The following is a 24,506-nucleotide window of genomic DNA, read 5'->3' as shown; positions in this document are numbered from 1 at the left end:
TTTTATTTTATCTCTTTTATTTCTCTTTTAGAGCTGACAAGGTTTCAGAGTGGTCACATGTTTACTTCATAAAACTTTTAGTCATCTGTCATGACACTCAATCAATACAACTGTTAAAAACCAGCAATAAATCAATAAAGAAGACAATTACACAATTAATGGTAAAGATCAATATCTGCAATAAAAAAGTTACACAGAAAAGGTAAGGTTTGCTATCTGAAGAGAAAATGTAATATGTTTCCTTATTCAGGGCATATGTCATGTGGTCATAATCACAAGACTGCATGATGTCAGGTCTGAAAAAACAGGTAACCTGTAAACCACAGAGATCTGTGATATTTGTACATGGCAAGTGTTAATGAGATACGTGTGAACTGAATTCAGCCACTAGAGGTCATCAATGCTTCAATACATGTTTCATGTTTTCATCATTCTGTAGTCAAACTATTCTTCAGATAAACTGAGCAGTAGCTAAAACACTTATGAACAATGTACACTTTACAATAATGACCCATTCTTAAAATGTACAAAAGACTCAGTGGATAAAATTAAGTTGTTATTAATGATAGACAATGGAAACATATATTAACCATCATATTTAGCCCTCATGAAACTTTCTCCTGCAAATAAAATCAACCTTTTGCAGTAAACTGTCTGATTATCTCTGATTAGTACTTTAATAAACGTATCATTTAAAAAAAAAAATCTGACATTTTAGGGAGTGTTGGCCATCTGAGCGACTTGTGTGTTGTTGTTTTTTCACAGAGTAGTAGCTCGTTTCTTTTTGGAGAAGAACACCCTCCAATTGTTCCAGTTGTTCCAGTCAAAGCCTACGGATGAAGTACAAGTTCCACCTTCGCCACATTTGTATCCAGCAGGGCAGCAGTGTGTCATATCATCACAGCACACCGCCTTTAGAGGAAGCGATAACAAAGGGAAGAGATGAGTAAGGGAAAGTACAAGAACGAGAATAGGTACTTGACTAAGATAAACATTTACAGTTTGACTGCCATTTGAATTAACAGAAAGATCAATAGAACTGAGATCACAAGACAGTGTGCCCATTTCCATGAACATATTCAAAAGAAATTCATTCTTCGGTCATCTTCTGAACACAAATTAAGATATTTTTGATGAAATCCGAGAGCTTTCTGACCTTGCATAGACAGCAATGCAACTGATATGTTCAGGATCCAGAAAGGTCATTATTTTTGTTTTCTTTAAGCACAAAAAGTATTCTCATAGCTTCATAACATTACAATTGAACCACTGATGTCACATGGACTATTTTAACAATGTGCTTACTACCTTTCTGGGCCTTGAATGTGTCAGTTGCATTGCTGTCTATGAAAGCGTGACATGAGTGAGAGTAATTGTTTCAGTGTTGAATGCATTACCTTCGGAGACGGGCAACAGCCCCAGGTGGTCTGGGAGGTTGGACAACAGGTCTGACTATCTTGGCAGCTATATCCACCTCCACACTGAATGCCCTTTTCCGACACGCTCGACTGTGGATTTTGGCCACCAATGTAGGCAAGTGGGACTATTTCCACATGTAGCCAGGTGGTTTTTATGCAGGAGCGTCTATGCAGGTCACACCTGTAGCCTGTGGGACAGCAGTGCTGCTGGTCTGGGCAGCAAACAGCCTATGGCATATAAGAGGCGCATTAAACATATTGAATGTGAAAAGATTTTCTGTAGCCAGTCCACACATGCACATATTCTTACCTCAGGATAAGGGCAGCAGCCCCATTCTCCCGTGGATAGATGGCAGCAGGTTGAATCTGCAGAGCAACTCGACTGTTTGTCGCATTTAACAGCGCCGAAGTCTAAGCTTGGAGCCGGTGTGCTTTGAGTGGAAATTTTATTGTACCAGGGGATCACCACATCTCCCTTGATGCAAGACACCCTGCTCACATCACACTTGTAGTTAGCCGGACAACAGTGTTCCCCATCTGTGCAACATACAGCCTGAGAAAAAATGAGAAAAAGATTCAAGCTGAAAACATACAGGCAATCTGACCTTCACAACATGCTCCTTTAAAACTCTATAGTATGTCTAATTGCATACTATTTAAAAAGAAAATTGGGGTCAATACGATTTTATGTTTTTGAAATAAGTCTCAAGTCTTAAATACAGTTGTGAAATACTATTACAGTTTAAAATAGTATGTGATGGCATAGCTGAATTTTTTAGCATCATTACTCCAGTCTTCAGTGTCACATGATCCTTCAGAAATCAGCCTGATATCCTGATTTGGTGCTTAAGAAACATTTTGTTGAAATGATGAAAATCTTTTTTTAATATTTTTTTGGAAACCATGATTTTTTTTTTACATGATTCTTAAAAAAAATGTGACCCTGGACCAGGGTTGCCGAGTTTTCACAACAAAACCCACCCAATTGCTAAAAAGTAAACCAGCCCAAAAGCAGCCCAATCGCGTTCCAGGGCGTAAAAAACACATTTTGTGGTGGGGTTCCTCTGGTAAAATTAGCATTCCAGGGTATAAATATTATGTAACTGGGGTCGCTTCAACCCGCGGACATGAAAAACAACCTGTGGCAACAGTACGAAAGTAGCCCAATTCCGCGAGAAAACCGCAGACTTGCCAACACTGCCCTGGACCACAAAACCAGTCATAAGAGTCTTTTTTTTTTTTACATTGAAAGCTGAATAAATAAGCTTTTCATTGATGTATGGTTTAGGATAGGACGATATTTGGCTGAGATACAGCTATTTGAAAAAAAAAAAAATCTAAATATTGAGAAAATCGCCTCCAAATGAAGTTCTTAGCAATGCATCTTACTGATCAAAAATTAAGTTTTGATATATTTACGGTAAGAAACTTACAAAATATCTTCATGGAACATGATCTTTGATTTTTGGCATAAAAGAAAAATCTATATTTTTGACCCATACAGTGTATTGTGTACAAATGAAGAATTCAGATGCAAAACCAGCTAAAAGCCATCTCGTGAGATAATGATACTAAGTGAATGCTCCTGACACACGTCTATCAAATACTTTTACTTCAAACTCGCTAAATTCCAGCTTCAGCCCAATCAGAAGTACCGATACTTACTAGGAATGCAACAATACAGTTAGTCCACGGTTCAATACGTACCTTGGTTTTTAACCACGGTTTTCCGTACGGTTCAGTTCTGATATCTTGCCACTTCAGTGTGGGTTTTTTTTGGAACAAATGAAGAAAATACTGCCATAAACCACTGTACACTAGAAAAAGCGTGGTTTAGTATATGTCTGCTTAATTTTTCTTTTGAGAGAGGTATTATTTTTTCGATTTTTACGCAAAATAGAATGGGTTTCATTCATACTGGACGCCATAGCGTCAAAGAAGTAGCACTGATTACGTTTCTTTCCAGCTTCTCGAATGTGCATAAAAGCATCGCTATTGCTGTAACTGATTAAAACAAGATATAACGTTAAACGTTTTGAATGATGAAATGTAAGGACAACAAACACTCGTCTGCAATAATATATGGTTTATTTGTGTTCTTTAAGCCATCTCGTATATATTTAGAAGCCATTGCTAATCGACATTGAATATGAGTATAGAATTTATCGTCTGCCTCATTCTGTGATAAGAATCCACGTAAGTAAGTTATTTCAAACACTCGACTGATGTTGTGAATTAAAAACAAGTTATAATGTTTTTATAACTTTTGATTTTATAACTTTTTATGGACAACAGGTTTAGAAAGGCTTATCACTGCATGTCATTAGAATGGAAGATGCTCTGCGTTGCTTTTTCAAATATAAGTGGGGAAGCGTTTCCTCATTTCAGCACGTGAAATTGCGGGCAAACATACAGCAATTCACAAGCGCGTATTGAACTGTGGATGTCGTACCGAACTGTTCGATATTATATTGAGTATTGTGACATCCCTAGTACTGACATAGAAACCTATACAAAGTAGCCAGAAAGAAATGCTAATTTTAAAGAAATACGTCAGATTGATTTAGAGGCATTGGAACTTAACTCTTCAAATATACTCATGCTACTTAAGACTGGTTTTGTGGTCCAGGGTCAAAAATAGGAAGTTCTAAAGAACAGCATTTATTTGAAACAGAAACCTTTATGTAACATATTAAATGTATTTACTATCTTGATTGTCTTTTGATAAACTTGAAGCAGCCTTGCTGAATTTCTAGAAGAAAACCCTGTCCACAAATGTTCAAACAGTATTGTACTTTGCATCTATTTTCGAGTCATCAAGGACTGTTTATTTGTGCTACACGCACAAGGAAGTACCTAGAACTATATATATATATATACTTGAAAACAAATAGCCTTTCTAATAAATGTAATAACATGACGACAAAACCAGAAAAACAGGTTGTTCACAACAGCAACCTGCAGAACATGGCTTTGTATGAGAATTTAGATGTTTATCATAAAAAACATCTCTGTGTTGTATATACTGGCTTTGTATGAGATTTTAGAAGATGTTTAATGCAAATAAACATATCTGTGATGTATTTAACAAGGTTGGACTCACATTAGGCAGAGGACAACAGCCCCATTTGTTGGTTTTTGCAATAAGACAGCAAGTGGTGTGATCTGGACAGGAAGTTTTTGCATCACATGGAACCCTGCTATTGTACTTCCCCACTCTCTCTTTCACTTCCCCATGCTGTCTCTGTTCCTCCTTAGCTGAGGGCTGAATTATGTCTGACATAGGCACAGATGTGGTGTTGCTATTGCAGGTGAGTTTTACAAAGTCACAAATGGTGCCGTGTGGACAACAGTGGAATTTATCCTTACAACACACAGCCTGCAGACAGAACAACCTGACTTTTAGTTCTTTTTTTCAGTATTAATTCTTTATAATAATATATGCACTATTAGTATGTGATAAAACTAGTCTTTTGGTTGCAAAATACATTTTTAATGTGTATTTTTCAGGGCTTGCTTTCCATTTAAACATCCTTAAACTAGATACACATACCTGTAAAAAATATATACATAATTGTAAAGCTTCTTTTTTTATTTGTTGAGTTTTTAATAAATCTGACATAAAAGTACTGAAGTTTATGCTTAAAAAAAAGAGATGTGTTTAAGGGAAAAAAAATTAACTACTGCTCAAAAGTTTGGGGTCAATAACATTTTTTAACATTACATAAAAGTTTTCAGCAAGGATGCATTAAATTGGCCAAAAGTGGCAAATAAATTTGCAGTGTTACTAAACTTTTCTTTTTTAAAATAAATACTGTATATGTATCATGGTTTCCACAGCAGCACAACTATTTTTAATATTGATAATAAGAAGAAATTTTTCTTAAGAACAAAATCAGCATATTGGCATGATTTCTGAAGGATTATGTAACACAGTATTAATAATTCACTGCAGTACTGTTTTACTTATTTCAGATCAAATGAAGGCATCCCTGATGAGCAAAAGAGACTTCTTTTAAAGGCAATGAAAAATCTTACTGACCCCAAGTTTTCGAGCCATAGGACAATTCTCTGAAAATAGGTTGGTTTCTCAAGTAAATGTGGAAGTACATCACTGTGAAAGCGGGACTGAGGGATATCACCAGGCGTAATAAAATTCAAAGTTGAAAACGGAGTGTGTATTTTCTCATTTGGCTACTCATGCAAGATTAGATTAGTATTTCTCCTCTGAGAAGATAAACTGTACCTCAGGTAAAGGACAGCAGCCCCAGTCTCCATCTATGTTCTTACAGCAAGTGTTGGAATCAGGACAAACGTGGGTAGAGTCGCAGTTCACGTTCCCAGGTGACCTTTGACCCGCTGTAGTGAAAGCAGGCAACTTTTCCAGCCAAGGCCTGGAGCCTGAAGATTCGTCACAAGACCCAGCAGCAACGTTACATGTCGTACCATGAGGACAGCAGTGGATGAAGTCATCACAACACACGGCCTGTAGAGAAAATAGAAACAAATTATCTTCTTTTGTGTTCCACAGAGGTTAACAGAATTATTATTCAGTGAATTATTCCTTTAAAAGAGACCTATTATGCCTCTTTTTACAAGATAAAATACAAGTCTCAGGCATCCCCAGAATGTGTCAGTGAAGTTTCAACTTAAAATACCACACATATCATTTATTTTATCATTTTGAAAATGCATATTTTGAGTAAAAGCAGAAACACGCCTTTTCTGTTCATGTCTCTTTAAATGCATTAGCTGCTATTCCCCGCCCCCTTTTTCAAAATATGGCTCAGAATATCCGTAGCACGCACACAGAAAGCAGCTTTCACACAGCATGAGTACTAAACTAAGTCCTCTTTCATGTCTTATTAACTGTCAAATACAAGTTTATGTTAAAAACACACAGAAGTTATAAAAACAGTCAGTTATGTCTGTGAATGTAAACAGATAAAAGAAATCTCAAACGCTCGTCTTGTCTTTGACTGTTTTTGCTCCGGTTCGTGACAGTTAGGGTTGAAAAACTCCAATTGCATTTTCTCCCTCAACTTCAAAATCTTCCTATATCACTGTTTTACCTTTTTTGTTAAGGGTGTTTGATCTTCTTTGCATGTTCACTTTGCAAAGACTGGGTCGGTATTTCTGCAGTGATGTAGGATGATTTTGAAATCATTTTTGAAGTTGAGGGAGTTTTTCGACATACCCTAACTGTCTTGAGCCAGAATACACAGAGTTCAGGGAGAGAAAGGCAAGATGAGCATTTGATTTTTTTAAAATAAAAATAACCAATCGTTTCACTAGATAAGACCCTTCTTCCTCTGCTGGGATCATTTACAACCGCATTTGGGAATGTTTGGAAGGTTTTGGAAGGTCAAACTCGGAGGCACCATATCAATTCGTTATAATTTATATATATATATAATTCCGTTATATGGAGAAAAATCTTGAAATGTTTTCCTCAAAAAACACAATTTCTTTACGACTGAAGAAAGACATGAACATCTTGGATGACAAGGGGGGTGATTACATTATCTGTACATTTTTGTTCTGGAAGTGGACTTCTCCTTTAAGGGGCGGTAATATTATAATAAGATCACCTTTTCTACATCATGGTGGAAGCGAAATCTGAGCGGCTCGTTTTTTCACATGCTTGCAGAGAAAGGCTTACCAAAACAAAGTTACTGGGTTGTCCCAAAGACTATATAAAAATACAAAGACGGTTCACTCCTATATTTACGAATGGGTGATACTGTAGCGTGCAATATGGCGGAATATTCCCGCCTTCTAAATGAAAGAGCCAATCGCTGATTGGAAAAGTCATTGCGTCACTAGAAGCGGCCGATAGAAGCTCCCATTAAAACCTGAGGCTGGACCAGCCGATGCACATACCCAGTAATAAGCGTGTAGAAACTGTGCATGCGCATTGGCTGGTCTGTTCTGAAAAATAAGCGTTTTAGTGCTATATGAGCATAAGTAACAACATTCATGGGGCAGTTCATTTCAGGTTTTTCTTGCTCATTTAAAATATATAATTTGATTGTGAGTTCATAGGGCAGTTTTTGAGATTTTAAGATTCTCCCATTCATTTAGATATTACTTGGTCTTGTTGGAGCTGCCCGGGGGCGTTGCAAATATGACCGCAGAGTGAACAGACTTTTCTTGAAAGGGACTTTCGTTGTCCTTTTTCACACTTTCTGAGTTGTTAGATGCACCGGGGACCCATTATAGCACTTAAGCATGAAAAAAGTAAGATTTTCATGAAAAGTCCACTTTAATAGATCAGGTGATTTACCTCTGGTAGAGGACAACAGGCCCATCCTCCTTCTTGAGTCTTACAGCATGTGCTTCCATCTGGACAGGACTTGGTGCTATCACAGGTAACATTTGAATGCACCGAAGACACTAGAAAAGATAAAACCAGTTTAAGAACAAAGAAGGTAGTGAACAAACAAATGCTGTATCTGTGTGTGCTGAATTCAGTGTTTTGGAACTACCTGGTGTAACAGCCACATTCTGACTGCTGATTTGTTTAACGGGCAACTTCTCAAACCAAGGCCTAGAGCCTGATGATTCATCACAAGACCCGGCAGCAACGTTACATGTTGTACCATGAGGACAGCAGTGGATGAAGTCATCACAACACACGGCCTATAGAGAAAATGGAGCTACCTTATCAAAATATCTTCTTTTGTGTTCCACAGAAGAAAGAAAATTCCTTTTACACATCAGGTGACTTACCTCTGGCAGAGGACAGCAGGCCCATCCTCCTTCTTTAGTCTTACAGCATGTGCTTCCATCTGGACAGGCCGCAGTGTCGTTGCAGGGAACATCTGAATGCACCGAAGACACCAGAAATTTTATAAACCGTTTCAATCAAGTCATTCTGTACATTTGTGTGTCTGTGTTTGCTGGATTCAGTGCTTTGAACTACCTTGTTTAACAGTCACATTCTGACGGCTGATCGTTTTGGCGGGCACCTTCTCGAACCAGGGCTCAGAGCCCAAAGGGTCCTCACACGTCCCAGCAGCAGTGTTACATTTCTTACCATGAGGACAGCAGTGGGTGAAGTCTTCACAACACACGGCCTACAAAACAAAATTAAAGGAGAAGTTCACTTCCAGGAACATTTACGGATAATGTACTCACCCCTCTTGTCATCCAAGATGTTCATATCTTTTTTTTTCAGTCGTAGAAAAATAATGTTTTTTAAGGAAAAAAAGTTCAAGTTTTTGCTGGTCAGGACCCCTAAATATGATGACCCTTGTGAGGGACCACCATCTTAAAATATAAAAATATACAAAGACCTATTTAAACTGTTTAGGGATAAAAACCTATTAAGTATAATATAATTGGGAAAAAAAAAGTTTATTTTGAATAGATTACATTTACTCTATTGTTTAAAAGTTTGGGGTCAATAAGAGGGTCATTCCACGAAATCGGTGCCTTTTCCACTTGGAAAAATTGAAAAATAAAATGTTTATTTAACATTTTTTAAATGTCCATGAAATGAAGACACCTTACAATGACAAGAAAATTGCATTTTGCCATCTGAGGCTATGTAATTTATTATTTTATGACTATTTTTGTACCTCATGTTTTGGTATTTTTGACACAAGCATTACTAGCAGATAATATAGTTTAATTAGATCTTATATGCCACTGAATGATAGAGGCATTAGCTCAATAATATAGCAAGGGTGAACTTTAAAATGTTTGAATTTTACACAGACAAACAGGGTCAAACCTAATTTATGTCATCCTTGTTACCCACGTCAAAACCTGTTACTCTAAAACGTAACAGGTTGACAGTAACAGGTTTGACAATTTCAAACTAATTTGCTAATTGCTAGCTAATAGTCAAGTTCACAAAAGCACATTGTACACTTTTTTTTTTTTTACTTAGATATTGATTATATTAAATGTAAGAAATAATAGTTTAAACTTACATTTTAAGAATAGTAACCCTTAGTCAAGCCTCATAAATCATCAAAAATAGAACATTATAGTGGAGTAAGAGAAACATGCTTATGTTTTAAGTGTTGGAATCCTGGTTGAGAGATGATGTGACCTCATAGAAGTGATGTCACTTGAATGTACATTTTTTGATGAGGGTAACAGGGCTGACATGAAATCAGGGAATACCAATAAAATGATTTATATTTTATAGAAAAAAATGTATACTTATGCCAAAAACATTGCTTAACAATGAGACCGTAATTAGAAGAATATGCAAATGTAATTTTTATATTATTTTGCCTTCATTTTGCAAATTAAAAGTCCTGCTGAAAAAGAAAAATCATAGTGAGGGACAGGCCAAAAACCTTACCAGCATAAATGCCATTTAAATTTAAAATACTATTTAATTGACTGAAATTGCTGAACGCATACATAGTAGTGTTATGTTTTTACATTTTACGCTTAATTGTTGTTATATTAAATCTATGTTTGATTATTTCTTAGGGATGCAAAATGCACCGATGTTGTGGAATGACCAAAGATGAGCAAAGATGCATTAAATTCAATTAAAAGATCAAAAGTCACAGTAAACACATTCATAATGTTACAAAAGATTTCTATTTTAAATAAATGCTGTTCATTTCAACTTTCAATTCATCAAAGAATCCTGAAAGAGTGTCATGTTGCCCCAAAAATATTAAGCAGCACAATTGTTTTCTACATTGATAATAATCAGAAATGTTTCTTGAGTAGCAAATCAGCATATTAGTATGATTTCTAAAGGATCATGTGACACTGAAGACTGAAGTAATGGTGCTAAAAATTCAGCTTTGCCATTATATGAATAAATTACATTTTAAAAATATAAGAAAATAGAAATAAGTTTCGTTAAATTGTATTAATATTTCACAATATCCCAAAGTGTGTTTTTGATTACATAAATGCAGTATTGGTGAGCATAAGACAAATTCGTGAAAAAATAAATAAACTTTTGAACAGACATGTATTTGGTCAAATTATTTAAATATCATCTAAAATGTACATCTATGTTAGATGTATAACTTTTTAAAACAAATAAATTATTTTTTTTTTCTTTTACAACCTACATCTGTTTTTTTTTTCTGTGGACATTGTGGTGCATACAATGCCATTGCGCTTTGGGTGTCACAGGTCGTGGACCTTTCCTGATCCCATCCCTCCTACTTTGCTTGCTGTCTAATTACTGTCCTATTGTAATAAAAGTCAACAATTCCAAAAAATAAATAAATAAATAAATAAATTCTGTGGACCCCCAAGCATCCCCAGTGGAAAAAATGGGGAGAAGTCCTTGGAGAGATGTAATAGCTGAGCTAATTATCCACAGGGTGCAATGCACTGATTCTGCTATAGTTATAGATCAGGTGAGGTGATTCACCTGTGGTAGAGGACAGCAGGCCCATCCTCCTTCTTGAGTCTTACAGCATGTTTCTCCATCTTCACAAGACGTGGTGTCATCACACTGAACATTTAAATGCACTGAAAATACAAAAAAAAAAAAAAAATATATATATATATATAGAACGTTTAAGAACAAATAAAGTGGTGGTATTATTCAGTGTCTGTGTGTGCTGGATTCTGCTTTGAACTACCTTGTTTAACAGTCACATTCTGCTTCTGCTCTGTTTAACAGTCACATTCTGTCTGCGGATAATTTTGACGGGCAGCTTCTTGAACCAGGGCTCAGAGCCTGTTTAACATTACATATCTTACCAGTAGGACAGCAGTGGATAAAGTCTTCACTTTGAACTACCTTGTTTAACAGTCACATTCTGACGGCTGATCGTTTTGGCGGGCACCTTCTCAAACCAGGGCTCAGAGCCTGAAGGGTCCTCACACGTCCCAGCAGCAGTGTTACATTTCTTACCATGAGGACAGCAGTGGGTGAAGTCTTCACAACACACGGCCTACAAAACAAAATTAAAGGAGAAGTTCACTTCCAGAACAAAAATGTACAGATAATTTACTCACCCCTCTTGTTATCCAAGATGTTCATATCTTTTTTTGTTCAGTCGTAAAGAAAAAATATTTTTTGAGGAAAAAAATTCCCAAGACAGGGATTTTCAAACTTTTTGCTGGCCCGGATGCCTAAATATGATGACCCTTGTGAGGGACCACCATCCTAAAATATAAAAATATACAAAGACCTATTTAAACTGTTTAGGGATAAAAACCTATTAAGTATAATATAATTGAAAAAAAAAAAAGTTTATTTTGAATAGATGACATTTACTCTTTTGTTTAAAAGTTTGGGGTCAATAAGAGGGTCATTCCACGAAATCGGTGCCTTTTCCAATTGGAAAAATTGAAAAATAAAATACATTTATTCAACATTTTTTAAATGTCCATGAAATTAAGACACACTTAACTGCTGTTATATTAAATCTTTGATTATTTCTTAGAGACGCAAAATGCACCGTCTTCGTGGAAAATATGAAAATATGAAAGATATTTTGGGAAATAATACTTTTATTCAGCAAAGATGCATTAAATTAAATCAAAAGTTTAAAAGTCACAGTAAACATACATGATGTTACAAAACATTTGTATTTTAAATATATACTGCTTTTTCAACATTCAGTTCATCAAAGAATACTAAAAAGAGTGTCATGTTTCCACAAAAATATTAAGCAGCACAATTGTTTTCTACATTGATAATAATCAGAAATGTTTCCTGAGCAGCAAATCAGCATATCAGTATGATTTCTAAAGGATCATGTGACACTGAAGATTGGAGTAATGACGCCGAAAATTCAGCTTTGCCATCACAGAAATAAATTACATTTAAAATATGTGGAAATAGAAATAAGTTACATTAAATCGTATTAATATTTCACAAAATCACAATGTGTTTTTGATTACACAAATGCAGTATTGGTGAGCATAAGAGAAATCTGTTAAAAAAATATAACTATTGAACAGACATGTATTGTTCAAATTATTTAAATATTATCTAAAATATACATTTATGTTAGAATGTATAACTTTTAAACAAATAAATGATTTTTTTTCTTTTACAGCCTACATCTGTTTTTTTTTTTTTTTTGTTTTGTTTTTTGTTTTATTTTCTGTGGACATTGTGGTGCATACAATGCCATTGCGCTTTGGGTGTCACAGGTCGTGGATCTTTCCTGATCCCATCCCTCCTACTTTGCTTGCTGTCTAATTACTGTCCTATTGTAATAGAAGGCAACACCTCCAAAAAATAAATAAATAAATAAAAAATTCTGTGGACCCCCAAGCATCCCCAGTGGAAACAATAGGGAGAAGTCCTTGGAGAGATGTAATAGCTGAGCTAATTATCCACAGGGTGCAATGCACTGATTCTGCTATAGTTATAGATCAGGTGAGGTGATTCACCTGTGGTAGAGGACAGCAGGCCCATCCTCCTTCTTGAGTCTTACAGCATGTTTCTCCATCTTCACAAGACGTGGTGTCATCACACTGAACATTTAAATGCACTGAAAATACAAAAAAAAAAAAAAAAAAATATATATATATATATATATATAGAACGTTTAAGAACAAATAAAGTGGTGGTATTATTCAGTGTCTGTGTGTGCTGGATTCTGCTTTGAACTACCTTGTTTAACAGTCACATTCTGTCTGCGGATAATTTTGACGGGCAGCTTCTTGAACCAGGGCTCAGAGCCTGAAGGGTCCTCACACGTCTCAGCACTAACATTACATATCTTACCAGTAGGACAGCAGTGGATAAAGTCTTCACAACACACGGCCTATAGAAAAAATGAACATAGACCTTTAATTTAACCCAAAACACACCTTTGCATCAGGATTGGTTGTCAGTGTGTGTTTTACCTTTGGTAGAGGACAACAGGCCCATCCTCCTTCTTTAGTCTTACAGCATGTGCTTCCATCTGGACAGGCCGCAGTGTCATTACAGGGAACATCAGAGGCTGAATATAAAGAGGGCAATGACACAAACCATTTGAGAAGTGTTATTATTTATGTGCACATACAAAACACGTATGTACTGCCATCTACAAATTTTCACATACTCTTAGGGGGTGCACCAGGCAATGTAGTCATTTGGTTGCCAGCAGTAGTGATTTGTCTGGTTGTAGTGAGTTCAGGTTTAGCCCTCATTTCTGCAGCTTTTAAAGCATAAGAAATGAAAATGCTGAAATATATCAGTGGATGCTATCAGTAAATAAATAACTCTCTCAGACAATAGCCTACGTTTGTGATTTTCCCATTCAGCTCTAACACGAGCAGGGAACTTGGCCCACATAGGCAGCTCCTTATTGGTGGAGGATATGCATTTGGAGGCTTTGATGTCACAGACACTGTCCTCTGGACAACAGTGGATTTTATCGTCACAACATACAGCCTACAGAAAACACAAATGACAGTGAAAATAATGCAAGTGAAAACTTTCATGAACAAATTAAGAAATTAAAAGGAAAGGTTCACCCAAAAATAAAAAAATTCTGTCATTAATTATTCACCCTCATGTCGTTACAAACCTGTAAGACTTTTGTTCATCTTCAAAACACAAATTAAGATATTTTTGATGAAATCCAAGAGCTTTCTGACCCTGCATAGTCAGCAACGCAACTGACATGTTCAAGCGGAACCAAAAGGTAGTCACATTGTTAAAATAGCCACTTGACATCAGTGGTTCAACCGTAATGTTCTTCTCTTTCCTGTCTGTCTTCATCGCACTTTCACGACAGTGCGAAGCATGCGTGTGGTGCTGCTGATGCAGACGTTAGCGTTCTGCGCCTTGTTTGCAAGCAGAGGAATACACACGCATCCGTCATGATACTCTCATGAACATGTCAAAGACTGACACGGAAGAGAAGAAATTGAATAAAGTCCTTATTTTCGTTTTATTTGTGCGCAAAAAGTATTCTTGTAGCTTCATAACATTACGGTTGAAGCACTGATGTCACATTGACTATTTTAACGATGTCCTTACTACCTTTCTGGGCCTTGAATGTGTCAGTTGCGTTGCTGTCCAAGCAGGGTCCGATCGGTTAATAAAATGGTATTAAATGCATAAAGGATATTTGTATTATTTAACATATTTAATTATTGCAGGTTTACGTCATATTCTGAGTTGAATTTCACTGTTTTTATTCATTTCGAGGAACTGAATCTGTTTTTTGTGAGTGAGTGAGATTATATTTATTCTAGAACTAACATCTTACTCCCGATTTCTCTCAACATGGAGAAAGGAGAGCTTTTAATCAATAAATGCGAGGAAAAAAAAACGGCGTTACTTATTTTAAAAAAGTAACTCATATTTTCTTGTCAATTAAAAAGTAATGCATTACTTTACAAGTTACTTGGAAAAAGTAATAATATTACGTAACTTGCGTTACTTGTAATGCATTACCCCCAACACTGGTAATTAATGACAGAATTTTCATTTTTGGGTGAATTATTCCTTTACTTTTATTCAGCAACGGTCCTTGAACTTGATCAAAAGTGACAGAGAGGCTTTTATATAGTTTTTTTTTTTTTTTTTTTTTTTTTTAATAAATGGATAAATATTAAAAAGGGCATTTATTTCGAAATATAGAAGAAATTCCATTTCAAAAATGTATATTTATTAAAATATGTTTCTCCGGCTGTGAAAAACCACAGCTTAATTTTCTGATGTCTATGCACATATTACTGTATTTAAACTGTGCCGATACCTTCGGCATGGGGCAGCACGCCCACTGGCCATCTTCTGTCTTACAACATGTGGTGTCCACAGGACACTCTGAGGTCCCATTTCCACAAAGAACAGTCTCTGGTTCTAAAAACAATCACAGGACAACACCATAAACTACACTTGCATCCTACTCAAATTAATACAGCTAATCTTACTACTGTAATAAATTTACAGGGGATCTTCTTAAATAAATAAATTATGTTTTAATCATGAAACTCTCTATTCCACCCTTATTTCTTCCATCTCTTCCATACCTTTTAGTTTGACACAGGAACTGCTGTCTGCACTGCATTCATGGTCTTTTGGGCAGCAGTGTTTCCCATCTGAGCACACAAGGCCCTGAAAAGAGAAGAACATATATTCTAGTATATATTCTTATAAAAACAACACTATGCTTCTTTTGTGACCAGGCCATTCAATACACCACATCAGTGGTCAAGAAGCAGGTGGTTTGGGCCCATATGTAACTTACCTGTGCTACGGGACAACACCCATATGATGAAGCCATCAGCAGACAGGAGAACTCAGCAGGACAGAATGAGCCGTCAGGACAGGTGATGTCATCTTCACTTACAGGTAATGAGGGAATCATTCTGAACGACTGAGGAACAAGGGTTGTTAAAGCGATAGTTGGCCCAAAAAGGAAAATTCTGCCATTATCCAGTCAGCCTTATGTTGTTTCAAACCTGTTTGGGTTTGTTTCTTCTGCTGAGCACAAAAGAAGATATTTTAAAGAATGCTGGTAACCAAAATGTTGAGAGTAGCCATTGACTGGAAGAAACATACTATGAAAGACTATCTGTTTGGTTAACAACATTCTTCAGAATATCTTTTTTCAGGTTTGGAACAACATGAGGTTGAGTAAATAATGACAGCACTATTATTTAGATTCTTCATCTAAATCTCACTTTGGGAAGGTCTGTCCGTTTAGCCGGTATCCTTTCCCCAAACGGCAGTGTATGTGTGGCGTTTATACACGTGGAGTCCGTAAAACTGCACAGCATGCCTTCAGGACAGCAGTGCAGGTGGTCCTCACAACACTCTCCCTACACACATGCATAAACTAATCATTCATACTGGAAAAAGTTCAGTGAGCAACACTGAAGCTGGACATTTGACAGACAACCTCCTGATTACAGCTTCATTTATTTGAGCTCTTTGAATAGCAAAGCTATCAAAGAACGATTTGCATGTTGATACTATAATAGTGCCTTATCGCAACCCTTATTACATGGGCTGACAGTGTGAATGCGTGTAACAAAAAGGGTGCTATTGAGGAATATCTGACGGAGTGACCGCAGAACACTGTCTTCCGTATCAATGTACAGTCTACCTTCTCTTGTTTTATCTGATCTGCTTTCTACAACCTCTATATATTATAATGAAGAGTACCTGATACTAATGCTCTGAAATGAAACTGTCTTTATGCATCTGTCACTAGTTTAGTCTCTTACGTGATGGAAAGGGCAGCAGCTGAAATCTCCGGTGGGATCCTGGCAGCATGACTGGCCTGCCTCACAGACTTCATTGGTGGGGCACTGCGAGCAAGCAACCAGCGTCACCAGAGCGAGACTTAATGTCACTTTCAACATCTGGATGGATGGAAAGAAAAAGAGAATGTTTTAACATAAATGTTTAATGTTTAAATGTTAAAACAGATTTGAAATATGGAGTGTCTGATGTGTTTAAGTGGAAAATTATACAATTTTCATTTTAGTGTAGTAGACTGTAACCCATCAGACCTTCACATCTCAGATGCAGGGTCAATTTAATAAACCTTGTTGGGTGTATAATTGACTGTATCTTCTTTTTTTGAGCAGTAACCGTGCAAGTATATCATTTTAATTCTTGCACCACTTCCTCTTTCACATCTGCAAATCTGAAGCAAAAGCTTACCAGAGAAACTAGGTTGACCTTAGAAACAATAACTGAAACTCATGGTTATAAACGTTTCTGATATATTGGTTCAAAGCCAGCAAAATAAATTTTGTTATACCGTTAGTGTCTTATTTTCTTATTTTGACACTAAATGCATCAGTCCATTAAATCTGTGCCGTTTCTTTACAAGAGGAAATCCCCCTTATGACTGCCAACCCACATTGCAACTGGATTTAGCACCTAATTGCGACAAAAAGGCGGAACTGTGAATGTGGTATTTAACCTTTTTTTTAAAGTCACTGTCACCGTCTTTGGTTTCTATTCTCACGGGGCACAATGTTCAAATTATTAATCCATTCATTTAAAAAACAACAAACATCTTATGAAGTAAAAGAAAGAGAGAGGATGCACTTGTTCAACTTACTTTTAAAATGGTAAATGAACAGGTGGGTTAGTAAACAGCTGGAGGTGAATGACCAGTCCGAGGATCCGTGGGGTCCAAGTTACCGGTCTGTGAGCAGAGATACATTTTTTACATACAAATATAATTATAGAACAATAAATTAATTAATTAAATAAACAATTTCATTTAATTTTCTTTTAAAATTTTTTTTGCATGAATCTACTATATTAATGTGAGTCAGTTTAATGCAGGAAATAAATCTGCTATAGCAACAAGTGACGCGCAGCGTAATTCCACAAAATGAAACTGAATGACCAAAGCACTTTTGCATATAACTTTTACTATGCTGTCTGAAAAGGAACAAAGAGCGTCTGTAACGAATTATGGAAATACTGCACCTACCTTGTCTCCTCGCAACGTTCCCACACTGTGCTGGAATTAACAAATGTTCGCTCCTTAAATGTAGTGTTCTCTCAAGCTCCGCCTATGTTAGAGGACAGCCTTTGGATAATTTAACTAATTATTTATAACAGGCGTGCCATCCGTGTTTGATTCCTTGGAAATGCGCATATGGAATCTTTTTCATAGAAAAAGGGGCGAAAATAAAATAAAATAAAAATAAAATTAATAAAAAATAAATAAATAAATAAGATGGAGTGATTACAGCACTGGAGTGTAACTGTCCGCATTTGTAAGTCACTTTGAATAACTTACCGTTTTGATACAGGCAGGTAGGAAACATGAATTGTCTTTTGGCGCCCCCTAGTTAGCTAATTATCTAATATTTTAAAATAGGGATTTCAACTCTGGCCTTCGAGGTCCAATTTCCTGCTTCAGTTTAACTTTAACCTTAATCAAACTTACTTTTCTGTAACTTTCTATTGATCCTGAAGACTTTGATTAGTTTGTTGAGATGTGTTTGATCAACGTTAAAGCTAAACAGGAAAGTGGACCTGGAGGGCCATAGAGAGAGAGAGAGAGAGAGAGAGAGAGCTGGATAGTAACTGATTACATGTTATCTGGATTACGTAATCAGATTCTAAAAAAAATAAAGTACTTGTAATTTAGAGTAAGCTGCATTTTAAAATACTTGTAATCAGACTACAGTTAGTTTTTTATTGATTACATGATTACATATTATTCATTAGTCATTAGTCAGGTGGCGACACTGCATTTGACCAGTGGATTTACAAAATTCAAGTGTTTCAACATTGCATTAAATACTGATGAACATTTTTATTTGAATTATCACTCTGTAGGTTATTTAACCATGTATTATTGAAAGGCTTTTGTCTTTCGAACTCATTAAAAAGCACCAATTCTTGTTATTTCTTGTTTGCAGACATTCTCAAACTTTTTGTCATCTTTCACCTAATATATTTACATTAAAAGGGTGGTCAATCAACAATTCTGTAAAAGACAATATCTCCTTTTGCAGTGAATTTTGAGCATTGCAACTTTATAGATGTTGTTTATGCTCAAACAGCAACATTACACACTACTCTAACTAAAGTTAAATAAGTGAAATCATAATCAATGACCTCTATAAGCACCCCTGAGATTTTAAAGTATATATTTTGATAATTAAATATCACATTTGCATGCAACTATTCATGCTTCTCTGTCATTGGTTAATGGTCATGGTGTACGGGTAAACAAAATATTTCTTCTTCTTTAGTAAGTAAATTATTTTTATTTTTGATTTATTTTAATTTTACATTTTTATGATTTAATTACTTTTTAGCCTTTCATTAAACTTCACAAACCCCCTGCAGTTCCTTTACAAACCCCAGTTTTTGGAAACCTTGATGTAATATAATGTTTAATACACTTCATGTATTACACTTCATTTTCTCTCTCTTTGTATTTTTACATCATTATGGCACAAAACTTTCCTTGTTTAAAACAATGTGATAAGTTAAGTCAAAAGTAATCAAAAAGTAATCTGATTATATTACATCAAATGTGTAATGTAATGGATTACGTTACTGACTACAATTTTTGGCATGTAATTTGGAATCAGTAACGGATTACAATTTGTAATAAGTAATCTGCCCATCTCTGTAAGTCAGACTTTTCAGGATAGGAGATAGACTAAACATGAACTCCCAAAATGTACTGCCAGATTCTGGAAGACAAATTCTTGAATCAGTGGTATAAGAGGATGTGGTGCTGGTCTTTCAAGAGTCACTCTTAACTTATCTGTCTATAAAGCCTGTAAAAAAATATATATTTCACAACATGTCAGCATGTCATTCTTATTAAGTGAGGGTCTTTTTTTTTTAGGATTTTTTACTCAAGCAAAGTCTCTGAGAACCTGACACATTGCACTTCTGAAGACTTTAGGTAGGTTGCAGTTCTGGAAAATGGTAGCGCTGGTGACTAAATGGTTCCTGATGGTGTCACACCTAATTCTTCACCAATTCTTTTGCAGTTAACATGTGTCTTTTCTTCTCCACCTGTTTTTACTGATCATGCAGACCCAACAAGCATTTCGCTGTCCAATGGTCATGCCTCAACTTTGCAAATTCTTGTATTGAATTAGTATTGCATTCTTTTTAATGGGATTAAATAATTTTTGACTTTTCAGTCTGAGTTAAATCTCTTTTTTGGCTTATTTTATCTGTGAAAGAAAACATGCCTAATAATTATTCACACCTGAATATAAAGAGTTTTCACTTTCAGCCTTCATGGATAATTATATATCACTTATAAACAGTGTTGGGGAGTAGCTAGTTACATGTAACGGAATTAGGTAATTTAATTACAAAATAAATGTAATTGTAATTAGTTACAGTTACTGAGAAAAAATATGTAATTAAATTACAGTTACTTTTGAAAAATGCCAGTGATTACAAAGGGGATTACATCTGAATTTTTTCACACACCCAACCCCTACTTACAGATTTAAATATACTTCTTTTAAATTGCATTGACTGCTCTAAAATGAGACACCAATGTTTCAGGAGTTTAGGACACAGAATAGGACACATGCTTATTCGATAACTGTTTTATTTCCTATTTGGGTTTATGCATAAACTTGATTTTTTAAGATTGTTTTTTCTAAGGCATTGTTAGATGCTAGTGTTTTCTGTCATAACTATGCAAACATTTGATTTCAAACCCAGTATCATAGCTATTAAACTATTTCTTGTTATGATGTTATTTATGTTATGACATATAACGCAACTGCGTTCACGGTGACCGGAGTTTGATTCCCGTCTCGAGGTCCTTTGCCGATCCCGCTCCCCTCTCTCCTCCCAACTCTTTCCTGTCATCTCTCTACTGCCCTATCACAATTGTAGCGATTTTAGCTCAAAGGGAAATGTATATAAATAATTACAATTAATTATGATTAATTACAATTATTTATATCAGCTGCCAGTAGTAACTGTAGCAGAATTAATTTTCCATCAGCTAATCTGTTCGCCCAGTGAACATTCAGTATAACTTCATATCAACTCTAAGAAATGGTATTTTCTTGGCCACAGAAAATAACTTTCTTAAAGTACCATTGCATTAGAGCATGTAGCTCGAATCGGAATCGTAAAGGGACATTAATTTGCAAGGCAGAATCAGAATCAAAACTCATGTAATTTGTGCACAAGAGTTTTATTAACAAAGGACTAACACATAACTAATCTAAACAAACAAACATGAAATCACTCATACATGGGGGAGTGGTCAGTGAGAAGCAGTTAGAGAGAGACAAGGAAATGAAGCTATGAAAAGAGTCAGTTAACCACCTGAGTGAAACCATCAGTGCTGTCTACAGCTTATACTAAACCTCTGTTTGTTTAGTTAAATGTACGATACTTGCATTGCCTTGGTCGTTGAACAAGTGTCCAAATGCAGTCTCAGGTGAAAGTCTTGATGGTTTGGAGCAGTGGTGGTTTAGGAATCGCGATCACGTTCTTCCGGGTCTGAAGAGTGACGAACTCCAAAGATGTTCTGACTCGATGGTGACTGGGAGTTTCTTCCCATGTGAAAGTGAAGAAGAACTAAGAGCTGAGAGGGACCCAGCTGAAGTCCTGTGATCTTTGGGGAATGGAAAGACAAGGCCGCAAGGACTGGCGCACGCTTAGGGAAGTCCTGAAGAGTTCTAGCTCATCTTCTTAGGTTCTCCAAGAACCACTGACTGACTGAGGCGAGTCATGAAGATGAATTCCAGGGTTAAGTGGAACTGTCTGGCTCTTTGTGGTCGAGAGCCACAGCTCTGTATGTTGGGCCTGTCGGTTCCACCGGGCACGCTCTGTGCCGGCTCAGGCTCCCCGTGGGTTCCTCCACACGGGCAGCAATCGGAAGACGAGAGCAAAGAGAGTGAAGAGAGAAGGAGGCAATCAATCGTTTAATGCCTTTAAGCTCTCTGGAGGCTGCTACCTTTGGAGGGAAAGTTTATGACTCTTTGTCTGTGAGCATGGTATTTTGCATATGTAATTCGATCGGGTGTTGATGCAAAACTAGTAAGGTTTCTTAAAACACTAATATGTTGCATAGGTATCAACATCTAATTTACACCATCTTTTAGATCATCAAAATACGAATTCAAAGAGACCAAACATGGCATAGGTGGGTTATACGACTAGTCATCTATCATAACACATGCATAAAACAGTAGAAAGACAAATACAAATACAACAGACAAAATTAAAATACAATGCAGTAATACTGTACACAATGACCTGGGCTATGTGTGATAGGAAGGTCAAAGAAAGGTTGTCTGTGAATGAACAGGAAAGAGTCCTATTTCTATAGGCATTGTGTCTTTCCTATGGGCAAATGTAGCATGGGCAAATGTGCATTCCTCTGGGCAATAAAACCTCTTATCAGATCGTTGTCCTGGCAACTGAGCCCTTTTGGGGTGTTGGTTACTTTAGGGGGTTGTCTCCAGAGCTCCAGCATATAGCTGGCTTGTTGGGTTTAAAGACTATTTGTTAAATGTAACAATTAATGTATGTCTGATTGGTCCAGACGCTACACAATAAAAGGCATAAAAAGCCCAAAAATATAAGTAAAAAAAAGTCTGAATTTGTGGTGGCTGTGCTTTAAATTAAATTATTACACAGCTCAGACTCTTTCGGGCAACTTAAGTCAGTGCTATATGCTTGATAATTTTTCTTGGCGGAAGCTTTGCGTTTGGTTAGCTAATAAAATATTAAAGCTTAATTCAATGTTATGTGTACAATTTCTTAATCCTGTCATCCTGGTATCATGGATTTGCTCTATTGTTGCTGCCATTTTTTGTACATTGTAATGGATTATAAGATAACTAACAAACTAGTACTACTACTTAATTATTTATGTGGTGAAATGTTGTGTAAGAAAACTGGTATGACTGCACTGTATCCCTAAAATGTCTAGTTTGAACTTGCCATTTGCTAGCAACTGATTTCTTCATGAAAGCTTTGCGTTCAAATATTTCAACTCAAATCAGTGTTTCGTGTCTAAGTATTTTGACACGAAATATCTAAATAATCTATCAAGCAGCTATGTACTAAGTTAGATAATGTACATTCAGCCAGTTGTTATCGCAAAATAAAGATGTATGTTACTTATTATAATCTTAATTCAAGTGATAAAGTATTTTGAAAGTCTGACAGTAATCAGTGTTGAACGCTACTGTAAGGTTAACTCTGACTGGTTTAAATGTTTCAAAATGATTAACAGTTGAAAATATTAGAAATGTAGAAAAGTAATCAAAAAGTAATTCAAAGTAATAAGTTACATTACTTTAATAAAGTAATTGAAAAGTTACACTACTTATTACATTTTAAATCAAGTAACTTAATCTGTAGCCCATTACATTTCCAAAGTAACCTTCCCAACACTGCTTATAAATTAAATACATAATAGTAGTTATTAAGATTGATGTGGTTTGTAATTGGTAAAATGTGGTTGGAAAAAAAAATATGACCAGAATATTAACATGCCTAATATTTATGCACACAGTGTGTGTGTATACAGGTGCAACTCAATAAATTAGAATGTCGTGGAAAAGTTCATTTATTTCAGTAATTCAACTCAAATTGTCAAACTTGTGTATTAAATAAATTCAGTGTACACAGACTGAAGTAGTTTAAGTCTTTGGTTCTTTTAATTGTGATGATTCTGGCTCACATTTAACAAAAACCCACCAATTCACTATCTCAACGAATCAGAATATGGTGATATGCCAATCAGCTAATCAACTCAAAACACCTGCAAGGGTTTTCATGAGCCTTTAAAATGGTCTCTCAGTTTGGTTCACTAGGCTACACAATCATGGCGAAGACTGCTGATCTGACAGTTGTCCAGAAGACAATCATTGACACCCTTCACAAAGGGGGTAAGCCACAAATATTCATTGCCAGTGAAGCTGGCTGTTCACAGAGTGCTGTATCCAAGCATGTTAACAGAAAGTTGAGTGGAAGGAAAAAGTGTGGAAGAAAAAGATGCACAACCAGTCGAGAGAACCGCAGCCTCGAGAGGCTTGTCAAGCAAAATCGAATCAAGAATTTGGGTGAACTTCACAAGGAATGGACTGAGGTCAAGGAATCAAGAGCCACCACACACAGACGTGTCAAGGAATTTGGCTACAGTTGTCATATTCCTCTTGTTAAGCCACTCCTGAACCACAGACAACGTCAGAGGCGTCTTACCTGGGCTAAGGAGAAGAAGAAATGGACTGTTGTCCAGTGGTCCAAAGTCCTCTTTTCAGATGAGAGCAAGTTTTGTATTTCATTGGAAACCAAGGTCCTAGAGTCTGGAGAAAGAGTGGAGAAGCTCATAGCCAAAGTTGCCATAGTTTGTGATGATTTGGGGTGCAATGCCATCTGCTGGTGTTGGTCCACTGTGTTTTTTTGAAAACCAAAGTCACTGCACCCGTTTACTGGCCAGCAAACTCACCAGACCTGAACCCCATAGAGAATCTATGGGGTATTGTCAAGAGGGAAATGAGAAACAAGAGACCAAAAAATGCAGATGAGCTGAAGGCCACTGTCAAAGAAACCTGGTCTTCCATACCACCTCAGCACTGCCGCAGACTGATCACCTCCATGCCACGCTGTATTGATGCATTAATTAAAGCAAAAGGAGCCCCTACCAAGTATTGAGTACATATACAGTAAATGAACATACTTTCCAGAAGGCCAACAAT

The 24,506-nt window shown here is 36.2% G+C and overlaps 1 protein-coding gene across 14 annotated transcripts; it reads right to left on the bottom strand.

Annotated features, from left to right (window-relative positions):
* On the bottom strand, positions 1 to 17,857 carry grna (granulin a). Of its 14 annotated transcripts, XM_051106229.1 has the most exons (23): positions 17,774 to 17,857; positions 17,393 to 17,479; positions 16,545 to 16,682; positions 15,999 to 16,136; positions 15,563 to 15,691; positions 15,345 to 15,429; positions 15,071 to 15,174; positions 13,605 to 13,755; positions 13,424 to 13,519; positions 13,224 to 13,321; positions 12,988 to 13,141; positions 12,765 to 12,865; positions 11,158 to 11,311; positions 10,783 to 10,883; positions 8,344 to 8,497; positions 8,151 to 8,242; positions 7,907 to 8,060; positions 7,705 to 7,814; positions 5,665 to 5,904; positions 4,522 to 4,797; positions 1,729 to 1,971; positions 1,398 to 1,646; positions 1 to 912 (listed from the first exon to the last, which is right to left on the bottom strand). In XM_051106229.1, the coding sequence occupies exons 3-23, from the start codon at positions 16,680 to 16,682 to the stop codon at positions 760 to 762; spliced, it is 3,120 nt and encodes a 1,039-aa protein (XP_050962186.1). In that variant the 5' UTR covers positions 17,393 to 17,479; positions 17,774 to 17,857; the 3' UTR covers positions 1 to 759. The 14 variants fall into 14 exon arrangements, with proteins under 14 accessions (XP_050962186.1, XP_050962193.1, XP_050962192.1 ...); XM_051106236.1 differs by lacking the exon at positions 4,522 to 4,797; XM_051106235.1 differs by lacking the exons at positions 7,705 to 7,814; positions 7,907 to 8,060.
* Between the last annotated feature and the right edge of the window lie 6,649 nt (positions 17,858 to 24,506).

The sequence above is a fragment of the Labeo rohita genome, chromosome 3, assembly GCF_022985175.1.
Source record: "Labeo rohita strain BAU-BD-2019 chromosome 3, IGBB_LRoh.1.0, whole genome shotgun sequence".
Lineage (NCBI taxonomy): Eukaryota > Metazoa > Chordata > Actinopteri > Cypriniformes > Cyprinidae > Labeo > Labeo rohita.
This window is presented reverse-complemented; position numbering and strand designations above follow the sequence as displayed.

Coding starts and splice junctions, on each gene's coding strand:
- grna (XM_051106229.1), bottom strand. CDS start 16,682: ATGTTGAAAGTGACATTAAGTCTCGCTCTGGTGACGCTGGTTGCTTGC. Junction 13,756..15,070: donor CGTGCTGCCCCATGCCGAAG/GTATCGGCACAG, acceptor TGTTTTCTGTAG/GCTGTATGTTGTGACGATAA. Junction 1,647..1,728: donor GCTGCTGCCCTTATCCTGAG/GTAAGAATATGT, acceptor TATATGCCATAG/GCTGTTTGCTGCCCAGACCA.